Below are 14029 nucleotides of genomic sequence, written 5' to 3' on the forward strand. Positions count from 1 at the left end.
TTGAGGATTTCCATCACATTTTGAACACAGTATCTTCATTATATAGCATTTTCTCAAGAGTGAGTCCTTTGTTCACAACATGAAATGCAGGATGGATACCGATCCAGGATTGTGTTGCATATACACATGGTATATTATATGGCTTTACTCACAGTGTTATGGAGACTTAACCATCCATGACATACCTGTTAAAATATCATACTGCATGCAAAACACCGGTGTGAGTAAAGTATATAATTAGAAGAAACACATTAACTACTTACTTGTAGATAAGCTGCAAACAAAGAAATCACATAAACAACTTCAACAGAAGGAAAGAAAAAGGAAATATATTTATATATTAAAGACTGAGATAGAGATCAGTCTTGGGTGCAAAGAAGGAAAGGAATAAAAACATGTCTAAACCAGCGCTTTTCGTACCCCAGTCCCATATCGTCATTGGTCCAGTCAAGATGGTATGGAACACCCCTATACTAAATAAGTATGTTTCTAATACACCTAGGTACAAGGGTTAGACTAACATGCCCAAAATAGTATAGTTTGCTTTGCAAATTAATGTCCATGCTTTTACGTAGCTTAGATGAAATGTTTTAAGAACCATTGTTTTTTTATAAACTCGCATTTGGAGGATGTAGGTTGCTAATGGCCAGGTTATTAATAAACACCCACCAAAGCTCATGTGAAATATGATACTGCCTATTGGCCACCTACACTTGTGTCAGAGGTCTGGCCAAAATGTTCCAGTTGGGAGTCTGGGACTTTTTCAACAAAATCTGAATCCTTTAGATTATCCGCAATGCCCATGAAAAGTATTCTCTTTACCCATGAAAAGATAAATAAAAAAAAAAATACATATTTCCATACTATATTATCCTAATAAACTACCAAAATACAGTTTGTTTAAATAAATATGTTTATTAATACTGCAACATCCCCTGATTATTTTGTTATTTATGAAATATGTGTACATTTAAGTATATTTGTCATGAACATATACTGAAACTTGAAAATTACACAAACATGTAGCAACATTTTTTTTAAGTATATAAGTGATAAATTCTATGGTAAACTGATATAAAGTGTCAAAATAAATTATCAAAAGTAGATGTTTTCTGAAAGCTCACATCAAGGGAAAAACACAAGCACTGTGACTGTGAGTCACAAACAGCTTTCTTACACAACAAATACAGCATTGGGATATACTGTATATAATGTATGTATTTCTCAAAGCTGAATGAAAGAAACAAAATGAAAATCAAAGTCTCCTTAAGAACATGATACCACCCCATAACTATATATTGTTTGAAAACATACTTTATAAAGATTTCCACGATATGGGTGTGGAGGACCTAGAAAGGTGACCTGGGGGAGTCACCTTTCTAGGTCCTCCACAGCAATCACAAATCTTCCAAGAACAGATAATTTTGTTCCTAAACTTTTTCCAGGCATATCTGAAGATGGATGTATCCTGGACTACCTTAAACAAGAAAGAAATCACAAAAAATTATTTTCCATGTCTCACAAACACATAGATACCTCATATGTGTTGTACATTAACATTACATGTCCATGAGAGACCCCCAAATCAAGAGTGCATAAAGTAGCTTCACGCCCAGAAATTTGCACAGGTTAACCAAAAATTCATACCAAATTATATACCTTTATGATCTGGATGACCACCTCCTCTGTCTGACAACTGTCACTTGTGTGACATGGAGGGGTGATCAAGTGCCTGTAATGATGATCAGACCACTTCTATTGGTCAGAAGTAACATGGTCATCACCAGCCGACTCTTGATTGGATCTCCAGCAGTTTGCAAACCTGTGAGAGCTGCCCTGTAGAGTGGTGGTGCAGCATAAATGTAAGTTTTAACCCCCTGCAGTGTGAGAGATTAAATCCGTTCTTGCGAAAGGGGACAGGGAAAATGCCACCATGCATGAGATACGTGGTTGGCTCCAGGTGGCCATCTTTCCGACAATGTATCACATAATTGGTTGGCACTCAAACGGTTAAGAATCATTACATTTGGAGTGATACAGGTTTCTAGTAGCAAGGGTGGGTTATTAATAAACACCCGCCAAAGCTCCTGGCAGCCTTATGTGAAATATGACACTGCCTATTGGCCCACTACTCTTAATGTGCCAAAGTATACATAATGAACATTTCTTTCCTGACTTCAGGTTGAAGAATCAAAATATTTAAAAAAAGGCCAGTCCAGCATGCATTCGTAATATAGTCTGTGCTTTATAAGGTGAGATTCCTGCTATTTTAGGGACTGTGTTCTTAAGCATCTCCTTAAGCAATGTATTTTTAAATCAAAGCAAAGGCAAATAAAATGCAAAATTCCAAGGTGTTTGGAAGACTGAAAACTTCCTGTAAGCTTCCACTTAGTATCTGATATTGCTTATAATATATTGTATATTTACTACTGTAAAGTACAAGTCTTAAAATGAAATGCTACATTTTTACTTGACAATAGAAGAGCAGAATTCAAAGTTAGTTAATGGGCTTGGTTCCGGACACCTATTGGTGATGCTTAGCAAGCAATAGGTATTGTTGAAATGAACCATATGGTTCTGATTTATGGGCATATCTGGGAACTCTCTGCTATAATAAATGTTTCTCTGGGTCACTATTTTGTTTCTCTGGGTAGTGGGAGTGATAGTTAGCCGCTCTCACTTCCTATTCAATACTGTGTGGCGACAGCTCCACTTCTATGGGTCACCAGCCCAGCCCCCATGAAGCCAATTCCCCAGAAGAGCTCTGGATAGCTTGTTCCCAGGAATGATCATAGTGGGTGAAATATTGAACTACAGGACCAAAAATGATCCATTTGGTCCATTCATTATCTTACAATAAATTTTGTTTCATGCCCTTTCAGTTCCAACCGAAATTCTGAGGATTTTTTTATTTAGATAAGAAATTTGTTGTCGCTCACTCACTTTCTCTCACTCTATCTTAATGCCTGCCTATCTTTTACGACAACTGCTTCCATGTCTCTGCTTCTCCATCTCTTTCCCTGCAGCTCTGCTTCTTCTTCTCCTGACTCTTCACTGCTCCCAGCTCTCTGCTGCTGTGTCTGCATTATTCGGTCCTTTTCGCAGTCCTTCCACAACAGAGCAGAGCTTCCACGCCAACCACGGGTGCCCACTGCTCAGTTTTGGACATTCATATGAATTCATCAATCACTGAAGAATTGTTAAAATTCTAATTCTGACAAATTCGAATGCGCAAGTCTATGGTCTACAACTTGTTAGTGTATTCAGCTCACTTACCAATGTGTCAAACAGATTTGTCCCTTTTCACTTGAAAAATTTCACTTGATCTACAATTTATAAACGAGTACAAATAAAATATACATACATTTATAAGAACCTAACAAAGTACCTCATTCCAAGCCGTGTGGGCCCCAAGTCGGCAACAATACTTCACCAACATACATCACAACACGCGTAATGACTTCATGTTTACACATCTCCAAATCAGCAAGAGGGAACAATGCAGTCTTTGAGCTAGAAACCTATTATGCTGGTTTAAAGCATTAGTATAACTATAAAACAACACTAGAAACATGAGGTTGAGGTCGGTAATAAAATGATTTAAATATAGAAGCCGATGACCAGTCGGCTGCTTTAAGGATGCCATTTAATGAGCCTCCTGCTTGTAAGGTTTTGGTAGACATAGCATCTCTAGTGGAGTGTGCTCCGAATTTAGAGATGTCAATACCAGCCATGGACATAAGTCTGACCCACCTAGCTAAGGTGGCAGAAGTAACTGGTGTGTATGGTTTACAATAGGAGTTTAGTAACTGTTGGGAAGACGAATTTCTAAGAGTATAAAAGCAAAGTTCGTATGTTTGTAAACATCAAATGACACATAATTTAGGATGGTCAGGAAAACAGGGATAAAATACCTTTTTAAGGTTAGTTTTGGTACGTCTGGTTATAATAAAGTAAAAGGCGAAAGATTTATTCAGTCTGAAGAGAAACCAGAGTATTGGTTATAATAAAGTAAACACCGTCAGGGGAAAAAGTTCTGTTAGATATATCTAGAGCTTTAACATCCGACACTCTTTTAAAAGAAATTAAACATAGTAAAACAGTTAATTTACAAGATAACAAATTAAGAGAGAGTGAATCATTATCATTCCATGAATTAAATAAAGTGTCTGTGTATTTTGGACGTGGAGGCCTCTGAAATCTGATTTACAAGAGTTAATATGGGAATGATGGCAGAACGATAGAACGGTAGAGATTCAGGGTATGGTAAGCTTTACCCGAGTCAAATTCTAAAGAAAGGAGATTGAGAATTTGAGAGATAGATGTTTGAACGGGATGCAGATCCCGTTGCATGCACCAACTAACCCAAAGTTTCCAGGCTGATCTGTAATTAGATCTAGTACTTGGGGCCCATGCTTCTGACAGTAGTCTTTCAGTAGAAGCTGAAAATTCTGGATTTGGTTCGAACGGCCTGAGATCAGCCATGCTATCAATGTCAACTGTGTGTCTAGAACAAGAGTTCTAGAACAAGGGTTCCCTGATGGGTCTAATAATATCGATTTGAAGGTCGGGAGGATCCTTGGGAAGTCTATAGCCATGTTCAGTATCTGGGGAAACCATGATTGAGCTGGCCACCATGGGGTGATCAGGATTAGGTGAGATTTTTTGCATGGATACTTGAACAAGAACTCTGTATATTAGAATGAACAGGGGAAATGCATAGTTGCTTCTGGGTCTGGACGCCAACTGAAGAAATGTGGGAGATGTCGGTTGAGACGAGATGCAAATAGGTCTGTTTGACATGGTCCCTAAAGGCAATTGAGTTGATAAAAGATTTGGGGATCCAATCGCCAATCGCTGTAGTCTATTAGGAAGCGGGAGTTCCAGTCTGGTAACGTGTTGAATAGATCTGGAAGATATTCCGCTTGGAGGGAGATATTCCTCTCTAGGCAGAAGTGCCAGAATTGTTTTGCTAGATCGGCTAGAGGTTTTGATCTCGTACCCCCTAGTTTGTTGATGTATTGGACTGCAGTAATGTTGTCCATCTTGATTAGGACACAACAATATGTTTTGTTTTTGATGAAACTCTTGAGGGCAAAGGATCCCGCTAGAAGTTCTAGATAATTGATGTGCATGTGGGATTCTGAATGTGACCATTTCCCTCCTGTGGAATTTGCACCACAGAGAGCGCCCCAGCCAATAAGACTGGCGTTTGACTCTATCGTTACATCCGGGAAGGAACTGAAAATAGTTTTCCCATTCCATGATTGAACATGATTCAGCCACCTCCATATCTAATGAGATCTCATCTGAGTATCCCAAGCCCTCTCTCAGATGCCTTGAGACATTGAAGGGCGCGATAATGGAGGGGAGCTGGAAATATGGCTTGGATTGATGCAGAGAGTAGACCCACAATCCTTGCCACAGATCTTAGGAAGATTATCTCCTTGTTGAGAATAGATCTGATTTCTTTCCGAATGGCTTTTATTTTCTTTGAGGGTAGACTCAGATTCACTTCCTGAGAATTGATGATGAACCCTAAGAATTCTACTTCCCTTGAAGGGGTTAAAATGGATTTCTTCTTGTTTATGAGGAAACCCAGGTTTGTCAATAATGAGATTGTCCAATTCATATGGAGATGAATTGTATAAAAGTCTTGAGACATGAGAAGGATATTGTCTAGATAGATGATAAGTCTCACTTCTTAGGAGGGCTATGACAGGTTTTAAGATTTTTGTAAAGCACCATGGTGTTGAAGAAAGGCAGAAGGGAAGGCAATTGAATTGACATTTTTGACCTTCCTATATGAATTGAAGAAAATGTTGATGTGAGGGATGAATTGGAACAGTCAAATAGGCATCCTTCAGGTCTATTTTTATCATCCAATAATTTTGGATTAATAGATCTCGTAAGAAATGAATTCCCTACATTTTGAAATGGTCTATTTTGTATCCGGTGACAGTGTCTAGGATCCATGGGTCTGAGGTTATAAAGGTCCAAATATAGGGAAAAAAGTGTTAACCTGCCCCCTAAGGTGACTGGGAAAGAATGGAGAGGAAGATGGCTTACCTGAATATGGTCTGGATCTGCCTGATCCTCGTTGTCCTCTTTGCTTCCATGATCTTCCCCTTGAGGGGAAGAAAGGGGAGGTATGGTAGGATTCAGAGTATGGACGGAATCCTTCTTGAGAATGGCCTTTAGAGAAGTATTTTGAGTTGGATGATCGGCTGGGAAAGCGGCCCCTGCCTTTCCCAGCCCTTCCAAAAACGTTAGGGTTGAACACCTTCTTAAGGTTAGATTGGGCCTTGTCCAACGCAGAGAAAACCTTTACGTATTTATTGATTTCTTTAATAAAGGCTTCTCCGAAGAGGTAACCATCGGCTGATGGCCCTGGTTCTTTATGGGCTATGTTAGTTAGTTAGTTGAGGGTCCATTTTTATTAATAAGGATCCGCGTCTTTCACTGGCCAGAGCCGTGTTAACATTTCCAAATAGGCATACAGCCCTTTGTGACCAGCCTTTCAATATCTCTGTATTGAATTTGCGGATTCTTCCGCTAGTTTGCAATTTTTTGACAAAGGACCCAAGAGGTCAAGAAGTTTATCCTGGCATGATCTCATGGATCTGTCCAGGCCTCTTTTGGGGTTCTTCCCTGTTTTGCATAGATATTGGACTATAGTGGGATCTATGTCAGGGGTCAAAGCGACTTTTTTAGGTAAGTTAGGTCTTGGTCATTTCGCCCGTAATTTGTTGTGAGCAGCCTTATCGAGAGGCTTTCCAAGCCATATCTCTAGGAAGTTAGCCAGATGAGATGATGGCACCGATTCTGATGACCCAGGGTGTTTAATATTAATAGGGTTTGCCTTTAGCATCTAAGGCTATGTCATTGTTAGACTCACCAATTAGTGTAAGCTGAGCCTCGTCAGAAAAGGAGTTTGAGGATATTTCCTCAATAGAGGCATCCAACTCTGAGTTAGAATCAGAACTTTCATCAGAAGAGGTTCTGTATGAGTCTGGTTTGGTGCGTGATCCTTTTTTATTCCATTTTTCTTCCTCACGGATGGTGGGTTTTTTGTATGATTTAGACACACTTTTTGTATTGCTGTGGTGTGACAGCGATTCATAATTTGTGTCTTGCTCTCTATCCTTGTTTTGGCGTTTAGTGTGCATTGTGTGGTGGATAGGATCGTCAGAGCAGTGTTTCCTCTTTTTTGAGGCTTTGCCAGGTTTCTTAAAACCTTTAGCCAGGTCTTTGGATGACTCTTCTGTTAATGATGATGTTACATGAATCAGTTAATTCTTTGTCTGCCATCTTCATCAAAATATTGGTGTTTTGTGGCTTTTAAAGGTGCATTTGTCATAAAACAATTGCACAGGGACAATTGAAAGGGACCTGTCAAACCTGAAATAAAACAATAATTGCATGTAGCATTGAAAAGCATATCTAACATATTATTTTTAATGTTCCATTTTAAGTTTTCAGATTCAGATGTATCTTTTCCAGCTCTCTTTAAAATCTTAAACCCCGCTGCAAGGGGCAAATACACCAGGATAGCATGAATATTATTATTATCATTATTATTATCATTTATATAGCGCCAGCAATTTATGCAGCGCTTCTTACAATACGTATATTCAAGGGGTAGTGACAAAACTAGAACTGACAGACTAAGACAAACCGATACATTAGGTGGAGAGAGCCCTTCTCGCAAGCTTACAATCTTGAGAATATGTGCCTCCAATACCTTTGCACAATAATGTAATGACCCAGTAGTACTGCCCTGAGGTGGGCATCCCTGGGGGCAGGGGCCAATTGCTGGACCAGCCCTTTTCAGAGATCTTTGAACCCCCCCCGACATCAGAGGGAACGCCCACCGTTGTGAGCAGGACCGCCCACCAACGTCAGCAGGACCGCCCGCTGACGTCAGTGTGTAGTCCTGGCCGCGTCCCGCAAGGGAAGGCTCCGGGTAGCCGGAGCCAAGAAGTTCCCAGGTATGGTTACGAGTATGGGGGCAAGGGGCTAAGGGCACCACTTGGCTTTACCTGCCCCACTGGGCCAAAAGGTGACCACACTCTCCTGGTACTGTTAAACATAAGTCAGCAATCTCCTGCCAGGAAAATTTACCTTTTTGAAAAAAGTATGATATCTAAGGTATTACATTACATTTACATATGATTACATTTCGTTGTGTCACTAACGAAAGAAAAAATAAAAATTTATTCTTAACAGAACATAATATTGAAACTGATTAATTATGTTACAGATAAGAGTTTATTTTCTATCATGTACATTACAAAGAAAATGCCTTCATAAAAAGTGCAGAGAATGACCGATAATTAGTATATTACCTAGTGAAGTTGTCATGACATTCAATTGAAAACTATGGTGTTTTTCTGTAGAGATATAATTAGTTTAGTTTGTCTGACTTATTTTATCTGCGCGTTTACATGTACCACGTCAATAATGAATAATAGAAAGCAAAAACAGATGTAACATTTGAAAATGCTGTGCACCCATTTCAGAGTAAATGTTGCAGACCCACAATGTCCAGCCTCATGTGATATTGAGTAAAAGATTTTGGCAAGGAACTCGCACACCAATGGCTGGAAATCTATGAAAACATTTATGTCCACATATTCTATTGTGTAGAACGCTTTCTCCAAATTAGAGCACCATGCTTTTCTTTCCTGGTTATACTTGGAAATACCACCCAAGATCTATAGTATTTAGAGTGGTGAAAATGCCACCCTTTAGCATCGCAGCAGTTTGAAATTCATAAACATTTGGGACATTAACTGCTCAAATGAATGACTCCATGACTGCTTTCCAAAAAGCTTTGGAAATCCTGCTGAGATACAGAAGCCCCTCCCAGCTTCCACTAAACTAATCTGTTTCTGTGGCAGCAGTGGGTTAACCCCTTCAATCCCCTATAGACGTACCGGGACGTCCAAACAAAGCCCACAAAGAAACCCCTATGGACGTCCCGGTACGTCCAGCCCTTCGTGCAGCGTCAGGGACACATCCCTGCCGCTGCACGGGAGACCAGGCTGTCGTTTGACAGCCTGGACTCCCCACTGACAGCAGAAGCCGGCTTTGCCGGCTTTCTGCTGTCCGATCGCCTGTAACAGCTTCCGGCATGAAAGCCGGTAAGCTGTTACCGGTAAACTGCCCGATCGCGCGGTTGCAAACGCGCGATCGGGCATTCCCTTCCGGGTTACGTCACTGCTGACGTAACCCGGAAGGTCATCGGAGGACAGGATATCCCCTGCGGGGATATCCTGCCCTCCGATGAGGCACAGAGACGCTGCGATCTCTATGCAGGTCTGTGAGGACCTGCATAGAGATCACAGTGTGATCGGTGCAGGGGGATCGCGGGGAGGGGAGTGAGAAACCATCTCTCTCACTCCCCCTCCCGGCCTGTAACAGAAAAGCTGGGGGGGAAAAAACGGTTAGTCATTTAAAAATAATATTAAATAAATCATTAAAATAATAATATAAATAATACTAAAAAAATTATAATATGAGCTGTGATGTCACTGTGACATCACTGGTATGTTCAGGAGGTCCCTAAGAGGACCTCTAACCATTACTGTGTAAAAAAAAAAATGTAAAAAATACAAAAAATTTACAAAAAATTAAAATAAAATAAAAATATATAAAAAAAGATAATAAAAAAAATCTTAAAAAAACCTTACATCCCATTGCCCTAGCATAACATCTAGCCAGTATAACCCTCCTGCCCCCGTTCACAACCCCCAAACCCGTTAAGCCATAGGCATAAAAATTATACAAAATTGTACACCTAATAGTATGCTCCCTGGTGCTGGGAAAGTCTGGAAAATCTATATAAATTAGGTATTTCTGAAATCAGGACACCTGAATTGATAAACTTGGAGGGGATTTTCCATGACTTTACCTAATTTTGTGAGGATTCAGAGGGAAAATGTAAAAAAAAATTAGTTTATTTTTCTAATCTTCGCTAGTTTTTACTAAATTTCTCATTCTAAATTTTCAGCTAATCATCCAACTATGGTATCAAAGGAAAGCTCTATCTCTCCTTGAAAAAACAATATATAGTTTACATGGGTACACCATTCACAGGAAAAGAGAATCATCGCTAAACCGACATACCCCAAAAATGGCAAAATTGCTCTGGGCTTTGAGGTACCAAAAACCCCTGGGATTGAAGGGGTTAAAGCCAACCTTCCTTTGTTTATGTTTATATTACTTGGATGCAATCCAAATAATCATCCTGTGTTCTAATTTGTTTTCTTGTATATTTTGAAAAAATAAACCACTGAAACAGAAAATAAAATGTAAGGCAAAAGAAAGCAAATTTGAAAGCAAATAAGCAAATCTGCTCTGTCCTTCATAAAAGCTCTTTCTCAGTATATCACCAGTATATTTAATATATAATGCAAGGATTTTCTTAATTCTCAGTTTTCCTATTTATGATTTCAAAGGTAAAATCCTATGTCAAGCAAAATGCCATGACAGATAAACAAAGTGGTCTTAGAAGCTACATATGGAGGAGATATCTTGGTCTGGTAAATTAATTAACTGTGGAAACTAATAATGAAAGTTACATGTCCTTCACCATAGTGACACCTGTCCAGATCCCTGTCCCTTGTTGCCTGACAAGGCATAGCTCCTCTAGAGGTGTCAAAATAAAAAATGAAAAGGTTGCAGCACACAAACACACCGCTTACTCTATTTTTCCATAAAATTAGTAATTTGTTTTAATCTAGTTTGTTCTAGTGGCACTTTTTTTTTATTATTTGGGTACTTTTTAATGTTAAGGTGTCTGATGTTACTCCAGTCTCATTTCCAAAATATTTGTCCTCAGTGATGTTAGCACTTAATAGTCTAGGCATTATGGGAGTTACATTGCCAAAACAGGCTGATGTAAGCTATCAATCTGTTGACTAATATGTGTACGAATACTTCTTGTATCTAGTTGAATTAACAATATAAGTTGTGCTTTATATGGTTAGATCCTAGATTGGTTAGCAAGATAGTGTGCGAAATTCTGATATTTGAACTATTTCAGGATCTGCCATCATTCGGAACGCCCCCGATATCAGCGGGAACTCCCACTGATGTCAGTGGGAACATCCCCGTCATCAGCGAGACCTCCCACTGACATCAGTGGGAACTCCCACCGACATCACGGGATAGCCCACCGATGTCAGTGGGCAGTCCTGGCCGCGTCCTGCAAGGGAAGTCTCCGGGTAGCCGGAGACCAGAAGTTCCCAGGTATGGTTATAGGCAACCCATAGGCCCAACTTAGTAAAGATGGCAGATCCACGCATCTGTTGAAATAGTTCAAATATCAGAATTTCGGTTATTAGGACGATTACAGGCACTGTCCTCATCGGAGATGGCCTTGTAGCCCACCCCGACAGTCGGCTCACCAGTAGGGTCACCCAGTTGGTTGTTTCCACGCCCTGGAGACCGCATTGACGCTCACAAATCTGCAGAAATCTGTCGATTTCGTCTACGCCCTTTTGAAACCGGGGAATGGCAGCGTAGGGTAGTTTAGCTCGGGTCGTGGGGTGCTCTGGTCTGTCGTGGGCGTCCGTTCTCTATCTCGCTGGATTTCGGCGGCGTGTTCTCGGCCCCGCTGATTACCTGGGCGATGAGGGTTTGTGGCGGGTCGGGTCCCAGGAGGCCGATACGCCACTGGATTTGTCGCTGAAGGTCAGAGGTTCCAGTGCCCTCTGGGAAGGCGAGGCTGTTCCGGTCTCCCTCCATTAGCTCCGTGATCAGGGTTGCCTTAGACTTGTTGCTGGCCATCTGCCCACAGACTTCCAATTAGTCTTTCAGCGTCTGCCTCTTCAAGCCCTCGTAGCGTTGCTCCATTCACTGGAACATAGTCCCAGAAGCATCCCACCGCTGCCACCAGATGTCACGGGCACACCTTGTACCCCGGCTGGGTACGCCCGTCGGTTCTGCGATGCTTCCTGTCGGGATCGAAATGGTTAACCGCTTCTAGCGCTAGCCGATACTAGCGGAACAGACTCACAACCTGGTACAGTGACTTTAGCTTCACGGCACTGCAGCCCCCGAGGTGCAGCTGAGTACAGTGCTGTAATCGTCCTAACAAGGACAATTAGTGATCCAGTGGGCAAAACTAATGTTCCAGGGAAGTAACACACTTTATTGTGAAACACACAGGCTTATATACAGGTTAGATGATAAAAAGGTTACAAATCAGGAACACATCTTCCTGCCCTGACCAGACAGTCCGGCGCCACGCTTAGGCCACCAAGCCCTGCAAGTCCTCAGGGTGATCCCGAAGGAGCGGCGGCAATCTCAGTGGTGCCGAGGGGTCCTGGAACATCCAGTAGTTTGAAACTTCCCCAGGGACGGACCGCAGGACAGCCAGTGTGGGTCAGATTAGCGCGCCGGCGGACCGCCTCTTCTCTAGCGGCTGTAGCGACCCGGTATTTCCAGTCTCTGCAGGGGTGCCTGGGCTACGAGAGGCGACATCTGTGAGCAGGGCACGCATGGGGTAGGACGGGAAGGGGAACGGAGCATAGATAACACAGAACGCATATAGAAATGGAACCCAGGATGGTCTTAATAATTGTTATGGACGGCACACATTAACCCAGGACCGTCACACCCGGTACCGCACATATATATCAGCTTGACTATGATTCTCGCTAAACGCATCATACTTCTGCTCGCTTGACTGATCTACTGATGCTTACCCTGCTTTGGTACCACCCTGTCCACAGCTCACTTTTTGCATCTTGTGTCCAGTCTATAACCTAGTGTAAAGTAACTATGTGCGGGGTTTGGCATCCATGCCTTGTCGGTGACATCCTGTATAGGAGACAATTCTGCCACATTATGTAGTCTCCTTGGGAATCTATTCCCCCTGTTTTTGCTTTTTCACAGTATAGGGCTAGAGTTGGGTTCTGAGTAAGCTAAGTCTAGAAGTCAGTGTGTGGGGACCAATTCTGTACAGGTGGCATGTCAGTGAAAGTGTCAGATGAAGATGTCACCTGGGTCTCCAGAGTACCAATGTGTTCCGTGAAGGTGTGGTTTACTGCTTGAGAACCGATCCATGGAAAGTGGACAAGTTCAGGTACCCCAAATCATTTACCAACAAAACTTCTGTGGGAAAGATGTAAGGGGAAGATGTAGGGGCTCAACCTCTAAGTTCTCGGTACCCTAATCCAAGTGTACCCAGGTAAAGGGTAGCTGATGTAGTCAGCCACACCCCACACAAACATTTATTACCCGTCCAGTTTGGTGGTTAGGAGACAAAAAAGCAGGGCTATACAATGGTGAGAGTGGCCCCAGAGTCCCTCTACTGGATGGCCATTCAGGTACACAGTCTGATAGTGGTGGCTCCTTTTATCTCTTGTGCCAGGAAGATTTGTGGTAACATCTACAGTCAGAAACTGTAGGCTCCAAAGAAGGTAACTCAACATGGTAGCCCATGTATCAGCCTCAGAAAATGTGGGATAGTGTCTGGTGACATGGTGTACCTGTCTTAATCCTCCCCAGCTGGGGTAATGACAGGGCAGTGGGTGATGTTGCTATTGTGGGTATGGCTGTTGACACCCAAAGGATTTCAGGCCGCAAGAGGGATAACTGGGCATGATGGATGGCCCATGCAACGGTAGAGCAAGAATTGCATTGTGGCTAGTATGAGGAAGATCGGGCTAAGGGGCACCAAGAAGTGACAGCGGGTCTCATACTGATCCACAAGGTTAAATAATACATTATAATAAATAATAAAGATGGGTAGTAAAACTAAGTTTCCCAAATGAGCTCCATCTAAATAACCACCTCCGATTGTGACCCACCACAAGCTCAATATAACCCCAAAAGAGCAACATGGTAGGGAAATGGACGTCCATAGTGAGTCAGTTCCAAGGTTCAGCTGTCATCGCCGCGGTTCCTAGCCACCGCACAGTTACATGGATTTGCGGATGGGCAAAAGGCAGGGAGAAAAGGGAGTTCAGCTAACACAAGGGGGAAACAGGGTCTACAGTAGGAACCCATAATCCTT

The 14029-nt window shown here is 41.9% G+C and overlaps 1 protein-coding gene across 1 annotated transcript in view; it reads right to left on the bottom strand.

Moving 5' to 3' along the window:
• The window catches only part of LOC149300598 (transmembrane channel-like protein 1), a 75659-nt gene extending 64199 nt beyond the window's left edge, over positions 1–11460 (bottom strand). The window contains exons 1-3 of the mRNA XM_089485102.1: positions 11415–11460; positions 6899–7264; positions 6070–6128 (exon numbers count right to left, since the gene is read on the bottom strand). Of these exons, the coding sequence (XP_089341228.1) occupies positions 6070–6128; positions 6899–7264; positions 11415–11460 (471 nt within the window). The remainder of the gene's footprint in view (positions 1–6069; positions 6129–6898; positions 7265–11414) is intronic.
• Positions 11461–14029: the final 2569 nt, after the last annotated feature.

This window comes from Sceloporus occidentalis, unplaced genomic scaffold (genome assembly GCF_023333645.1).
Source record: "Sceloporus occidentalis isolate IW3139 unplaced genomic scaffold, rSceOcc1.0.p SCAF_24, whole genome shotgun sequence".
Classification (NCBI taxonomy): domain Eukaryota; kingdom Metazoa; phylum Chordata; class Lepidosauria; order Squamata; family Phrynosomatidae; genus Sceloporus; species Sceloporus occidentalis.